At 45.0% G+C, this 16,166-nt stretch overlaps 1 protein-coding gene across 1 annotated transcript; it reads right to left on the reverse strand.

Annotated features, from left to right (window-relative positions):
• Window positions 1–605: 605 nt before the first annotated feature.
• Trim35 (tripartite motif containing 35) lies at window positions 606–14,487 on the reverse strand. Its single transcript, XM_070016008.1, has 6 exons — window positions 14,000–14,487; window positions 10,077–10,172; window positions 5,944–6,174; window positions 3,068–3,090; window positions 2,211–2,329; window positions 606–1,355 (listed from the first exon to the last, which is right to left on the reverse strand). The coding sequence occupies exons 1-6, from the start codon at window positions 14,435–14,437 to the stop codon at window positions 778–780; spliced, it is 1,485 nt and encodes a 494-aa protein (XP_069872109.1). The 5' UTR covers window positions 14,438–14,487; the 3' UTR covers window positions 606–777.
• Window positions 14,488–16,166: the final 1,679 nt, after the last annotated feature.

Consider the following 16,166-nt stretch of genomic DNA (forward strand, 5'->3'; position numbering starts at 1 on the left):
AGTGGTAGAGCACTAGCCTTGAGCAAAAAAGCTCAGGGATAGTTCCCAGGCAGTGAGTTCAAGCCTCATGACCAACAAATTAAAAAATGGCCAAAGGCTCTGAAGATAGTCTCCTAAGCAGACATTATATAATGGCCAGTAAGCACATGAAAACCTTTTTTGGGGGGAGGGGGGGGATGAGGAATACAGAACCAAAGGCCTTGGGCACGCTAGGCAAGTACTCTACCATTGAGTAATATCCAGAGGTCAAGTGATGATCCATCACCAACTATCAGGGAAATGCAAATAAAAGCCACAATGGCAAACTACTTCACCCATACTAGGATGGATAACTTAGAAGACACTAGCCAGTGTTGGCAAGGATGTGGCATAATGTTCTTATATTCACTGCTGGTAGGAATATACAGTAGAACTGCAATAGAGAATAGCTTGACAGTTCTTAAAAGTTAGGGCTCCCATAAAATCCAGAAAAACCTTTCCTAAGTATATACCAAAGAAAATTAAAGACATTTACACACACATACACACACACAAACATTCACACAAATGTTCATAGCAGCATTATTCCTAAGAGCCAAAGAAGTGGAAACAAGCTGAGTGCTCGTCAACCAACAAATAAACTGTATTTATTTCACTGAACACAATGAAATAGTACAAGGAAAAGGAATTAAGGTAAAAACATCAACTTTTGCTTATAAGAACACTAAAAGAAATGTAGGCTTCCAAGGCAACAAAAGAAGTGGCCCATGGCATAACACCTAACAAGCTAGAGGCAGCTCAGCCATCCAGCTCCTCCTTGATAGTGATGTGAAGGGGGCAGATACGCAGAGGCTCATGGGCCTCATTGCCCTGCGGGGGGCCTATGTAGAAGTAGGGCCGCACTGCTCCGAAGTAAGCATGAAAGGTATACATATGGCATTGGCGCTCAACATCATAGAATGACAGCTCGCCATCCTCGCACTCCAGCTCAACACGCAGGCGGTGTGGCATGGGCAGTGGCAGAATTACTGTGCCCTGTTCTGAGGCTATACACATGTCATCCTCCTGACCCCGCATATGGTACATGTACCAGAAGCCTGAGCGTGTGTCGTAGAAGCAGTTACGTGTGTAGCATTCTTCTCCTGCTTCTGACTCCACACGCATCACACCTACACGCCAATTCTGCAGCCCACCCACAGAAACCTCCCAAGCATGGGAACCCTGCGAGAAGACTTGGGAGCCCATCAGGGCTGGTGCTGAGGAAAATCGATCTGGATTCTCCACTTGTCTCCAGTAGGGTTGGTTGCTGACACTTGCAAGGTCATCATGCACTGACAACCAGCCAGAGGCAGTGTTTGGATCCAAGGTGATGGGCACTACAGGCAGAAGGAGAAGGGGGACAGTCAGTAAAAGAGTCACCCTCCCAGCTCCCAGGCCAGCTGACATCATCAGTATACCAGCACTCTCCCACTTGCTCCAGTGTGTACAGGAGCTGATGGAGTGGACATGGGTTGAACTATGCTCCTCATGAGGATATGTGAAAGCCCTTAGTATGTGACTTGATTGGGAATACGGTCTCTGTAATTAGTTAAGCTGAGATTAGACTTTTAATCCACCATGACCATGTCATTGTAAAAAAAAAGAAGAGACAAAGATACATAAAGGAAAATGCCATGGGACAAAGTACTGTAGCTTAAGCTAGAGACAGCTGGCACTATCAGCGAACACCAGAAACTAAGGAGAGGTGGGGAGGCTCTTCCCTACAGGCCTCAGAGGAAGCATGGCCTTGCTCACAGACTGACAGTGGACTTCTAATGAGAGACTAAACATCAGTCATTTTCAGCCACTCAGTTTTTAGTCCTTTGGTTATAGCAGAAAAGCACTGACATTTCTTCCTGTAAAAACAGGACAGAGTGACTATTATGTACAGAAGTCACCTTGGGAGAGGTGATGCTGGAACAAGGAGGTAGGATTCTGAATACAAAGGAAAGCACTTGTCTTTCTGAAGAGGAGGCAGAGGCATGACCTAAACAGGAAGGGCCTAAACTCCAATCCCCTACTACAAGGGGATGGAGTAGAAGCAGGGCAAGGAAGAAAGCAGAAGCCGAGGAGGAAAGGGCCAGGAGCCTTTTCTAGACTAGAAAGATAGCAGATGGAAAATGAGCTGGATCTAGCAGAGGTGAGCTCAGCTGGCTCTTTGCTAAAACACTTGCCTGCACCCCCCCACTCACCAACTTCAATGAATGAAATCATCTTCTTCCAGGTGCGGTACTGCAGAGATCCCAGGTACTTGCAGACATCAATGAGCATGCCAGGCTGGATGGGCTCCGGCTCCAAAGTGTAGAAGAGCCTGGGAATGGAGGACTGGGCATAGTGGTTGGGGCTGGGACCAGGCATCCCAGACTGAAGTGTGTTAACTGAAAATGTGCAACAAGACTGGGTCCCTTGCTTAAATCCTAAATTTCCTCACGACTTTCCTCAAAACAAACTGGTCTGGACCAGGAGCCCACTGGGCTGCCACACCCCTTCAGGATTCCGTACTAAGGGTCCTCCCACCCAGCTAAGAAAGATACATGTAGGAGGTTCTCCAACACTGAGACTTCTTCTTGTGGGTAAAAAGTACATGCATCTGCTCAGGAGATGTCTGAATTGGAGGGACCTTAACAATGCTTTTGCCTACAGAGCCAGGTATCCTAAAGCCTCTGCTTAAGTTCCTCTAGTAACAAAGAACTCACTACCATTTTCAGCACTCTTCCATTTTTGGACATCTTGGACAAGGACCCAATTCTTTCATACTCATCCGAGAACTCAATGGCCACTAACCTAGTGTCCTGAAGCTCTCAGAGGTAGGAGGCCAATCAAGAAGCTAGTTTAAATGACTAGTGAAAAACACAAGCCACAGGTCTGGTGTTCTTCCCTGAAAGGTGAACAGTGGCTCTTCACTTTCCCTGTGCCAAGCAGAATTGGAATGCTTTGAAAAAGAGCTCTTTCATCTGATCTTGCCTGCCTGGTCTTAGAGCCACTGGATTTTAAGCCCCTAATTTCTCTACCTACTCTTCCCCTTCCCTCACAAGACTTAAAAACTTACCGGCGTTTTCGGGTCTTGTGTTTCTGAAAGAAAAAAACAACAACAGGAAAAGTATGTAAGTTTCTAGGCTCAAAAGGATGTTTATCAGAAGACTTGCTAGTGTTAAGATGTCAACATTGCCCAAGTGTATCTACAAATTCAGTGAAATCATTATCAAAATCTCAGGTGCCAGGGCTGAGGGAGAGAGTGCTGGCTTAGCATTTATAAGGCTATAGCACCTCAAAACAACACAAGTGATCATTTAACCAATCCCACATGCCTTCTTGGTAGAAACGGAAAAACAAATTTTTAATTGATATAGAAATTCAAAAACAAATAGCACTCACACACGGCTATTTCAAAACTTACTATAAAACATTAGTGATCACAACAATGTGGTATATAAGGATAGACATGAGTCAGTGGAATAGAACCGAAAAGTCCAGAAATAGACCCTCACATTTATCCCCAGCTGATTATCTACACCAGGCCAAGGTCAATGAGGGAAAGAACAGTCTTCCCAACAAATTATATTGATAGAACTAGATACTAACATGGTAAAGAATGGAGTAGGGCCCTCACCTTAAACAAGATTGAAAAAACTCAAAGTATACAAAAATTTTCAAAATAGATTTAATAGTAAATATACAGCTAAAAGTGAAAAGGGCCCTATATCTAGAATATTAAAAAGTATAAAAAGTAAAAAAAAAAAAGTAAATATTAAAAAGACAATCCAATTAAAAGTAGGCGAAGAATCCAAATAGACATTTTCCCAAGAAAGATCTATAAATACCAATAAGCATGTGAAAAGATGCTCAATATGATCAGCTATCGGGATATGCAAATCATATCATAAGATACTAGTTCACACTCAAAAGGATGGCTATCTAAAGAGAAAAGAAAATTGGCAAGGACATATAAAAATTGGAGTCATGATACACTGCTAATGAGGATATAAAATAGTACAGTCTATTTAGAAAATAGTCTGGCAGTTCTTCAAGGAATTTGAAAAAATCATGTGATATGGTAAATCTTAGGGATATACCCAAGAGAAATGAAAAAGATATCCACATAAAACTTGTGTATAAATGCTTATATCCCTATTTTCTATAAGAGCCAAAGAGTAGAAACAATCCAAATGACTATCCATTGAGGAATAAAATGTAATAGATAAGGGAAATTGTCCATAAAAATGAAAGAAGCACTGAAAGATGCCACAAAGTGGAGTTTTAAAAGAAGCCAGTCATTAGCCAGGCAGCAGTGGCTCATGCTTGTAATCCTAGCTACTTAGGAAAGTGAGATCCAGAGAGTCATGGTTTGAAACCAACTCAGGAATAAAAATCCTCAAGGGGCTTTATCTCCAAAATAAACAGCAAGAAGCAGAGCATCAGCTTAGCAAGCAGGACAGACTCAGTTCAAGCCCCAGTACTGCCAAAAAGAAAAAAAAGTCAGTCACAAAAGACTATATATATTTATATGACTGCATTTGTATGAAATTTCTAGAAGAGGCAAATATAGACTTTTTTTAAAAAAAAAAGTAGGGTGGTTACAGGATTGGGGAGAAGTGCCAAGGGATGTGAGGCTTTTTATTAGGGTGATGAAATGTTCTAAAATTGATTGATATAATGGTTGCACAGCTCTATACAATACTGAAAACCATTAAATTATACATTTTTAATGGCTGAATGAAGCCAAGCATGGTGATGCATGACTGTAGTCAAACTAGTTAGGAGGAGGAAAATTTAGGCCCAGGAATCTGAGGTCAGCCTGGACAACACAGTGAGACCTCATTTTCTTAAAAAATAAATTTTAGAAAATGGGTGAATTGTATAGTATAGTATGAAAATGACATCAAAACAGCTGTTTTGTAAAAAATTTGTCACAAATAAAAATCATTTCTGAACACAGGATAATACAATTTCCTAAACAGAATAGGCAATGAGCACAATGCTAAGAAACTCAAATGACTGTAAGAAGGGGTCTCCTATGGAATACAGACGTTATGGGTCAAGGCTTTGTATAGCACACACAACTCACAAAGGTCCTACCCAGGATGGACGACACTGTCTCCAGAGACTTCCCTGACCCTTCCAACTCCACTGTGCAAAGACTCCTTTCTGGAAAGTTCAGCTGTTCTATGGGAGAAGGAGACTGTACCTCAAATCCTGACTGATTTACAAACCAGCTGTCAAGTTCCAGAAACTTCTCTGTAAGGACCAATGACAAAATCACTAAATGGAAGAAAACCTGAATTCAATCTTGTTTTTTTGTTTTTTTTTGGGGGGGGGTCCGGTCGTGGGGCCTGAACTCTGGGCCTGGGCACTGTCCCTCAGCTCTTCAGCTCAAGGCTAGCACTCTACCACTTGAGCCACAGCGCCACTTCAGGCTTTTTTCTTTTTTGCTTATGTGGTGCTGAGGAATCGAACCCAGGGCCTCTGGCATGCAAGGCAAGTGCTCTACCACTGAGCCACCTTCCCAGTCCTCAATCTTGTTTTTTAAAAGAGAGAATAAAATCATTCTTAAGAAGGGAGGAGGACTGAGGACTGATGATGTAGCTTAGTGGTAGGAGTGTTTGCCAAACAAATACAAGATCCTAGGTTTGATTTCCAGCACAAGCACAACACACACACACACACACACACACACACACACACACACACACACACACACACACACACACACGAGAACCAACACCTTACTTAAGTAAAAAAATTCAAATCATAACATAGAAAATGAAGACCCCCCCCCCAGAGGCTCCTGGGACTGCTCCAATGGACTTCCTAGTCTCAACAACAACATAAGCTCATGGGGGAACAGTTTCAGAAAGTCACAGGCAGAGTGAGCTGGGTGGAGCTGGCGGTCTGGGGCACCCTGAACCCAGATGTTGAGCCTCTTACCAGGAGAAAGGAAATATCATCTTCCCTCATCTCCACCTTCAGCCGCTTAACCTCTCGGTTCAGCGCCTCCACCTCTCGTGAGAGCTGCTTCACCCTCTCATCTATCAGCAGCTGCTTCTGTCTGCTCTCCTGAGTCATCATGTCCAAGGTGGCCTTTTCTTCTACCCTCAGGAACTCTTGTAGCTTTTCAAACTCCTGGTGAATGCGACCTTCCAGCCAGGTAGTCTCAACCTGCAGCAGAGCAGAGGGCTCAAGGTCAGATGTAGGGAGGGGCCTCATCTGTTCTCCAGCTAGGGACCTTCAGACTTTAAGTGAAGCACTTGTGTTCTATACTTCAGTGTAATCATGGGTTATCATGGGGGGTTAAGATCACCTTAGAAATGGAGAAACAGTTGTGCTGCATATTTTTTAAATGGAATCACTGCTTGTAGCTGACCCTGTCAACCTCAGTCCTAACCTCCACTACATAAAATCTTCTGAATCTTATTTAGGTTGAACAACAAGGAAAGTCCTGAATCACAGAAATGAATTATTGCAAACTAGCAGAAACTTTTACAAGTGATCTGTCTTCAAATTTGAGGACCTTAGATGTATCTAAGTGAAAAGCTTTAGTAAAGATGAAATATTTCTTTTAAAACACATTCATTAATAATATTTACACTCCAAATCCTAATACAAAAAGTAGTAAAGAAGGGAGGATAAAAACCACACAAATACTTAGGGAAAAAGCAAAGAAATATTTCTTACCTTGGAATGAGAAAGACCTTCCTTAGCATTACATGAAACTTGGAAGGCTTAAAGGAATGAGATAACTGAATTATGAAAATAATAATTAAGACTTTTATATGGCAAGATTATTAACACAAGTAAGTATATAGACATAATTAGAAGACAACTATTAGAAAAACAATCAAAATGTATGTTTAGCTACAGCAGGTTGTGACCTCATTTTGGTAGTGGTGGGGCCTGAACTCTGGACCTGGGCGCTGCCCCTCAGCTCTTCAGCTCAAGGCTAGTGCTCTACCAGTTGAGCCACAGCGCCACTTCTGGCTTTTTCTGCTTATGTGATGCTAAGGAATGGAGCCCAGGGCCTCATGCATGCAAAGCAAGCACTCTACCACTGAGCCACCTTCCCAGCCTGTGAACTCATTTTGGGATTGAAAAATTCAATAAATATGTATGGTTCTGAAAAGATGACAAAAATAATTTACTGAGAAAATAACAAACTTGAAAAATATTTACAACATATTTGATAAACTACAGCTAGTCTTAATATACAAAGCACTTTTACAAATGAACTAGGAGAAAGATAAATATTTCAAGAACAAAACGGACATGAACTGACATTTACTGAAGACAATTATATGAAAAGACTTATACTTTGAAATGATACACAAATTTACCAATAATAAAAAAGGTAAGTGAGACAGACAATAGCATTAGGCTAAAAGACTGATAATATACATAATAGAGAGGATGGAAGATAAATTTTTTCTTTTTTGGGGGGGGGGGTTCCGGTCGTGGGACCTGAACTCTGGGCCTGGGTGCTGTCCCTCAGCTCTTCAGCTCAAGGCTAGCATTCTACCATTTGAGCCACAATGCCACTTCTGGCTCTTTTTGCTGCTTATGTGGTGCTGAGGAATCGAACCCAGGGCCTCAGGCATGCAAGGCAAGCGCTCTACCACTGAGCCAACTTCCCATCCCTGGAAGATAAATTTTTATCATACAGAAGAAAGAACTGAACAAGGTAGGAAAAAATCAGTAGTGTCAAGGCACCTTTAGCCATTATCACTGCTAACAATAAAGGACATAAACATTGAGATGTATATTCACGGTTTTGTGGGATTTAACAATAAAAGCATCAAACAGAAATTCACTGGACTATGTACAACTCTTGACCTGTACAGAAAGCAAAGAGTCTTCCAATATCTGGGATGATGGACAGACTGATAGATCTCACTTCTAATATGACTAGTCCAGCCCTGCCCCATGGCAAAGCCACTCAAAATTATTTTGGTCATAAAGGAAAGCAAAGTAAAGAGCAGAGATGAGGCTAGATGAGTCCACGACAATATGGGAAAAACAACTTGAAAGGTGTTCTCCAGCAATGGCAGTGTGGGTAATTTTCTGACAGTGAGCTCAATCTGTGTTTATGGTTCTGACATATAACAAAATAATTCAATGAAAAAGTAGAAACCACCCTATTTGTAAGGAAATGGAAAGACTTGGAAAAAATAATATTAAGTGAAGTAAGCCAGACCCAAAGGAGTAAAGGTCCCATGGTTTCCTTATTTGCAATAAACAGTATACGTCTAGGATAATCTTAGCAGATGGGCAGAATAGTTCAATAGCTACATACATATGACCCTATAAGATGATGCTAAGTGAAATGAACACCAAGACATGGACACAAGAGGTTTTTCCTTTGTTGTTGTTTTTTTAATAAGCTTTTTATTGTGAAAATACTGTACAGAGGGGTTACAATAACATAAGCAAGGTAATGAGTACATTTCTTATCAAGCATTGTTGTGTTATTGTTTTTAATGTACTGTGTGATTTCTTGTATTTTTTTGTATTTCTTCCCCCAATTTTATATCCCCTGTTGTCACTGTATTTGATTTTGATACCCTGTACTGTATATCTATTTATCTAAATTAGGGAAAGGAAGGGGAACAGCAGAATTTTGAGACAAAGGACAAGCAGGGAACCAATGCAATAGCAATATTCACAAGACAGTATGCTGGAAATAATCTGTACAACTTGGGGGATTGAGGAGGAAGTGGGAGAAATGAGGGAAGGGGTAACAAGTTTAACAAAAAATGTATGTACAATATTACCTTACTTATGTAACTGTAACCCCTCTGTATATCACCTTGACAATTAAAAAAAAAGTAGAACCCTATGAACTTTTGGGTTTCAAAGACATCAGAAATACTGAGTGACTGCTCTCTGCTGGATACTTTTATGCTTTGCCTTATTCTAAAGGAATAAAAAGAATCAGATTCAGGGAGTTTGTTTGGCAGGGTCTGAAAGGCTTGCCTGGAGAACTGGGCTTGGTTGTGAAAGGCTACTGGAGAGTTACTGTCCTAATCTTTCTAGATTATAGCAACACGGTTTATCTGGGTCTATTGCCTCTTCAGGTGAATGCTCTTAGTAATTATCATTCAGCTGGACATATCCATAGCAGAGCCACACCAGTTTGGGCTGCCTGACACTGCTCTGAAAAACATCCTAGTATGTGTGCCCACTGACAAGGCTTGGGTTCAGGAAAGAGCCTCATTATCAGCTGGCTATGGAACTAAAGCCCACTGCTAAGAGCTTTTCCTTAGTCATTTACAATTTGCCCAGAACTTCAAGATAATAGGAATAATGTATCCACTTGTCTTTATTTGGATGGGAAGAGATAAAAAGAAGGAACCAAAAAAGTGATGATAAATAATGAAATGTCTTGAAGAGGATAAAGCAGGGAGACTTGACAGTGAGCCATGTTACCAGGAAAAGCTCTGAGAGGGAATGTGAGCCGAGGTAAGATGCTGAGTGAGAGGTCTGGGGAGACTTGGTTATATAAGGAACAGAGAGGGCAGGTGGCTGTGGCAGACAGCACCAGGCAGGCAGGGCAGATCACAGCCTTAGTGAACGGCACTTTCAAGGGAATATGCTGCCACGGAGCAGTTTTAAGTAGAGTAGTAGACTGGCTGATGTCCAGTACACAGACAGTAGACAGTGGAATGCAGAACAAAAGCAGAATCAGGTGGGATGCGTATGAGCGATTTGACAGTGACAGTGATGGACATTATATATTTAAGGAATGAGGAAACAAGGAATCACTAAGGAACACCAAATCATACTGGCTTGAAAACCCAGTAGATGGTAGCATATGACACATGTGCCAATGGCACAGGGGACTTCTTAGGCAATCCTGTGGCTGCTGGAAATCCAGGTTATCAAAGGCAGAGTGGCCCAGTTCAGCATCCAAAGGCATGGTGAACAAAACCATCAATGCTGAGGTCAACTCAGAGTCAATAGTTACCCTAGGGGACATGTTGGCCAAAGTCAGAGCCAACTCTCCCTCTCTTACCTCTACTGGATTGTGGTGTCCGACCACTCCCCACTTAGCCCTGTCGCTCACTCACCTGATTGTGCTTGGCCAGGGCCTCATAGGAACTCCGAGTACTGCTGAAGGTCCTGACTTTCTGCTGCAGTATATGCTCCATGTTCTTACATTTGGCCTGATGTGGGGAATGATTAGGCAGGGAGGTGAGTTAAGGGCTGGAGACCAAGCACATCTACAGCTAGAATCTCAGTTTAACATCTATATTACTAGTTACAGTTGAGCCATGTACTACAGGCACAGCTCAAATCCTGTTTAAATCCTAGTGTTGCCGGGCGCTGGTGGCTCACGCCTGTAATCCTAGCTACTCAGGAGGCTGAGATCTGAGGATCGCGGTTCAAAGCCAGCCCGGGCAGGAAAGACCATGAGACTCCTATCTCCAATAAACCACCAGAAAACCGGAAGTGGCGCTGTAGCTCAAGTGGTAGAGCGCTCGCCTTGAACTGAAGAGCTGAGGGACAGCGCCCAGGCCTGGAGTTCAAGCCCCATGACCGACAAAAAAAAAAAAAAAAAAAAAAAAAAAAAAAAAAAAAAAAAAAAAAAAAATCCTAGTGTTTAAGTCCACATTTGCAGTACAAAGGGCCCTCAGAGGTTTCTAACCAAACCTTCATCTATGCTTGGTGCAGGTGGATAGATGGGGCTGAGGAATTAAAGGGGCCCAATCTCTCTCAAGCTGGTGATAATACAGCAGAGTAAGCTATCCTGTCCAAACCTACAGCTAGTCCAGGGTGGGCCCTGGGATCCCAGAGCTTTGGGAATAGCTATAACCTTTCCAAATTCCCAAACTGGATGGTCTGACAAGGATAGGGATGTCATCTCCCCAGAGGCTTTACCTACACATGACTGATTATTTGGATAGTGTGAAAGACTTTAGCTGACAAACTCAGACTTTGTTTAATTTAGTTTTTTAAATTTTATCTGTCACTTCTAGCCTCCATATACTTCCTAACGAACCACTCTGAGCCAGGCATGATAGTATACATCGGTAATCTCAGCACTCAGTAGGATGGAGGCAGGAGAATCAAGAGTTTGAGGCTAACTTGATCTACAAAGTTAAGACCTTCTTTCAAAAAAGAAAAGAACCACTGAGTTTTAGGTTAAATATCTATCTTTAATATCTGAGGGTTATCACATCCCATACCCAAACTAGAGTTTAGACTCAGGGTCTCACATTTGCTCAGCAGGCACTTATCCTCTACTACTGAGTCATACCTCCATCTAGTGACCTGATATTTTCTCTCTATATTTTTTTCTTCTCCACATTCTGAGAAGGGTTTCCAAGAGTTGTCTTTGGAAAAATAATAAAAATAACAATTCTAATGATACTAATTATAAAGTCATGAGCATACCATGTAAGATGGTATGTGCTTATTAACAAATTATGACATTTAATCATCAGATTCTCATTCTGTATAAGTACACAGAAATGCAAATATACTGGATCTCATCCAGACCTTATCCTTACCTAACTCAAAACTGACTTCCAGATTCATCATGAAGTGCATGACCTGTTAACAAACAGGTATCAATCATGGCACCTAAGCTTGCAGTTCAGTTACTCAGAGCCTCCGTGCAGGGCAGAATGAGAATCCCTCCACCCTGGACACAGGCTCTGACAAGTAGGCAATAACTGTGCTCTGTTGCATCTGAGATTTGTATGGACTGGCTTGAAAGCTGAGGACAGCAAGTGTGTCAGTAATCAGGGCAGGATGAAAGAAGTTACTTGGATGGGGAATGTTTTATTCAATTTTCTACTGTGGATAACAGAGTACTACAGACTGCATGTCCTCAGATCCTCAGGTACTAGATCTCTCCAACTCTCAGACATCTTGCATGACCACTCATCTCACATTACCCATTTTCTTCATTAAACCTCAGTGGAGATAAAGCTACAATTTGTGCCTCCTGGCTTTGACTGCATCTCCACTCCCAGTTTAACTACTCTGAAATTCTCCTGGTGCCTACAAGGGCAAGCTATCCACCTTCCAGACTTCCATGTGCTGTTGCCTCTGCCCAAAATACCTTTCCTTTGCTTCCTTAACCTGCCTAGCACTTCTGGCGAGGGAACTATTGGCTAGCTCACCTCCTGCCTGAGACCTAGCAGTTCAAGGCATCTGTGCAGATAATGGCAAGATGCCCCTAGACCTGACCTCTTGAATCCTGGCTGGGGGCTAACATGGGGCCTCTGCCTAAGGGTTCTCAGCATTGTCTCCTGCCTATCCTATCTATACCAGCTGCACCAGGACTAATCAGGACTTGATCTTCAGTCCCCCTACTAAATCAGTCCCAAGTCCCCAGCTGCCCAACTCAGCTCTCCAGACACCTCTGCCAGCTCAAATGGGGAAACACATTGCTGTGGATCCTTGCTAACAAATACAGCTAAGAACCAGGGTTACTTATTCAAATATGTATATTGATGTCATCTTTCCATCACCTTTCATTGGAACTGTGTCAACATGTGTATGGAACTGTAATGTTTTTGCGTGGTGCTAGGGATGGAACCCAGTGTCATTCATGCTAGTGTCCCATACATGCAGTGCCCCACACATGCTAGGCAAGGGCTCTACTACTGAACTACTTTCCTTGCCCTGTATTCAACTTTTAAAATAAAGTTATTGCAGAAAAGGGGATAAAGGGGCCTAGAGGACAGGTATTGGGGGGCTCCTGAACTATCTCCTTTGCAGTACAACCCTGCTTCCTGCCAGCTAACTCAAATATTAGTAGGTGATGAAAAACAAATTAATTTACTTTTTTTAAAAGCATGGGGAAAACTGCCAGAATACAAGACATTTTCAGAAACTTGTTTTTTTAGTTGATACATAAATGACCACAACGGAAGATACATTTCTAAAAGTGAAGAGTCAAAAACATTTTAAGCCAGTTATAGGTGGCTCACACTTGTAATCCTAGCTCCTCAGGAGGCTGAGTCCTGAGGATCTGAGTTCCAAACCAACCCTAGCAGGAAAGTCAGTGAGGCTCTTATTGCTAATTAACCAGCAAAAACCAAAAGCAACTCCACAAAACACTGAAGTGGTGGTGTGGCTCAAGTAGTGTAGAGCACCAAGCTGTGAGTAAAATAGCTAAAGAACAGTGCCCATGAGTTCAAACCCCAGTACAGGCTCACACACCAAGTTTTAAAATTAAAGCAACAACAACAAACCTCTGAACCAGATGAACACTTTTCTAATCATTTTCTCATCCTGTAAGAAAAACTACTCCGTGTTAGTTTAGCCCTGTTAAGTATATTTATTGCCTATTTAGAGAGATTCAGAATAAATTAGCCCACTACTGCCAGGGCCTTCTCCCACAGCTAGGCACGCTGCAAGTTCTGGGCTCCAGGGAGGAAAAAGAAATCTCCAAATTCCCCCTGCCATGGGCCAGATCTTGGACTCCTCCTCCACCTCTCAACTGAGGGTGACAGGCTTGGGAGCCCGTGGGTATATCCAGGTTACCGTGGGGCTGGACCACATGCCACTGTCTGACCTGACCCCTTGAGCAAAGGGCAGGGTGTGGTCTTGGGAGAGTAGTCCTAGCTATCACCTAGCTGCCAATTGCCTCTCCTGCCATTCAGGAGCCCTGGGTACCTTGTCCACGGATGGGAGTGGGGATTCACTCAAGCCAGAGAAGCCACCAGAAGCTGGGGCAGGAAAGGTGTGGGGCCGTGGGGCGGGTTGGGGGAATGGCGGGGCCGACCCAGGATCGCGGGGACAGCGCAGGTCGCGGGGACGTTTGCAGGGACCGCAAGGGGTTGGGAGGTGGGGGGGGCGGGTGTACGACGTGAGGTTGCGGGACGTTTGAGATCGCGAGGACGGTGCGGGGGGTTGCGGGGCGGGGAAGGCGCTCGGGGTGGCGGGACCGCTCGGGGGGGGGGGGGTCGCAGGGGCCGCGCGGGGTTGCAGGGACGCTCGGGGTGGCGGGGACGGCGCGGGTCCCGCCGGCCCTCACCCGGGCGTTGCGGGCGGCGTCCTCCAGCAGCAGCACGCGGTGGTCCTGGTGGCGCGAGTCGGCCCCGCAGGGCCCGCACAGCAGCTCCTTGTCCTCCTGGCAGTAGAGCGAGAACTCGGCGCGGTGCTGGCGGCAGCGGCGCGTCGGGCGGCGGCCGGGCCCGCACGCGCCCTCGGCCTGCAGCACCTTGGCCACCAGGTTGTTGAGGGTGTGGTTGGTGCGCAGCGCCGAGGGCGACGCGGGGTCTTTGCACACCGGGCAGGCGGGCTCCAGCTGCTCCAGCCAGCAGCGGCTCACGCACTCGCGGCAGAAGTTGTGGCCGCAGTTCAGGGTCACCGCGTCCCGGAAAGGGTCGTAGCACACCGCGCACTGCAGCTCCTCCTTGAGGGAGGCCGCGGGGAAAGGCCCCGGGGTCTCCGCGGAGTCTGGCTCCATCATCCCAGGAGCCCCGCGGGTCTCCGAGAGTGGACGCGCGTGCCACTCCCACCTTCAGGCGACGCTCGACTGCCTACGCCCCAAGTGTCCAGAACGTTCCCACTCAGATTGCTGAGCGAAGGCAGCGCGGACCAATCGCGAGGCCCGCTTCCGCCGCGAGCGACGAATCCCGGAAGAGTGGGGCGGGCCTTTGCGCCTTAGTCTCCGCCTACCCTGGTTTTCCCGCCAAGGGCCTTCCAACGGTCGTCGTCGAGCGGCCTGGGTTCCGTGGGGAAGCCTGGGGACGGGGCCTACAAGCTGTTTCCCGACCTGGCCCGGGGTCGAGGGGAAGCCCCGGCCCGGGTGGGAGGCGCTGCGCCTCTTAGTCCCATCAGACCAGCCTGCCCTCCGGTCGCGCCTGGTTTACTTATTTGGGGGTCGGGAGGACGAGGAAACCAGTCAGGAAGCGGGTGGTGGGGAGCCCCAGAGGAAAGAGGGTTAAATCACAGGTGCCCACCCGCAACATGGCTGTCGAGCCTGTGTCCCGTGAGCTGAGAGGGTTGGAGTGAACCAGAGGACAGCGCTCATGGCTTCGGCCATGGCGCGGGCCTGCGGCTCAGGCCCACCACCCACCAGGCACAGGGCTGGGAGGACAAGGCCTAGACCCTGGGCAGACTTTACTTATTCTTATTTACGTGGAAACGAGTTTATTATAGGGCAAAGGGGGAGGGGACGCATTTCCCTTTCCCCGTTCAGGAAATGGGGGCTGAAAGAGCCTTTGCAGCCCTTGAAAGAATATTCTCCAGAAAGGGATGAAGATGGGCTCTTCTTGTCTTCAGTGTCTCTGGATAGGCTCCCTAGCCCTCCTGCGGTCACTGGGGAGACTTAGGGACCAACATTTCCTTCCACAGGTTTGCAGAGGGATGCTCAAGTACATTTGAGAACCATTGCCCTACACCTACTCACCCCACAAGTTGTCAAATCTCCAACGTTGGCTAGCGGTTTCCAAAATTAATCTTCTAAGCAGTTAGTGAAAGAGCCACAAGATGGAGCCCACGTACTCTAGGAACTTCCCTAGGAAAATCTTGTTTCCTGTTCTTTCCCTGTGTTCTCAGCTGTGACCTAAGATTCTTACTTTCTAGGCTTCTGCCTGTGGCTTTCCAGATTGAAAACTGAGTGTGGAAACCCCACGCATCGTATCCTGGTAGGAACCAGTATATATATGTATATATATATGACCCTGGTAAGTCTTATTTCTTGAGCAAGGCTCCAAAAGACTTCCTCACCAGACTGGGTGACCCAGTCTGCCCATGAAAGTAAGACCATCATGACTGAATTGAACCAATCAGGACTGACCTGAATCACGTGGTAGGGGAGGGAGGTCATTCAGACAATTTGAGGCTTTGCCCTTTGCTATGGAAGAAGGGAAATTCATCATTAGGCAGGCAGTTACAGGTTCAGAACAACGCAGAACTTTCCATTTCTACTTTTGCTTCCCATTAAAATTGTCTTAAGATGTGAGAATAAATGAGGTGGTCAGTACGATTAAAGTACTGTATATTCATGTGTCAAATACTGTAGTAAAAAACCCTTTTGGACAATCAATATACACAAAAACTAATGACAATAATATAAAACAGAGGTGTGGGTACTAGTGGGTAGGGGAAGGGGAATGAGAGGAATAAAGATGGGCGAATATGGTCAAAGTACTTTATGTACATGTGTGAAAATGGAATGATTAGGCTTGGTGGGC

This window comes from Dipodomys merriami, unplaced genomic scaffold (assembly GCF_024711535.1).
Source record: "Dipodomys merriami isolate MVZ:Mamm:240054 unplaced genomic scaffold, mDipMer1.0.p SCAF_12, whole genome shotgun sequence".
NCBI classification, from domain to species: Eukaryota; Metazoa; Chordata; class Mammalia; order Rodentia; family Heteromyidae; genus Dipodomys; species Dipodomys merriami.

Excerpts from the sequence above, each read along its gene's own strand:
- Trim35 (XM_070016008.1), bottom strand. The coding sequence starts at position 14,437 with ATGATGGAGCCAGACTCCGCGGAGACCCCGGGGCCTTTCCCCGCGGCC. Across the intron at positions 3,091-5,943 it reads ATGATATTTCCTTTCTCCTG|AAACACAAGACCCGAAAACG; the intron begins GTAAGAGGCTCA and ends TTTTTCTTTCAG. Across the intron at positions 2,330-3,067 it reads CACAAGACCCGAAAACGCCG|GCTCTTCTACACTTTGGAGC; the intron begins GTAAGTTTTTAA and ends CTCCATTCCCAG.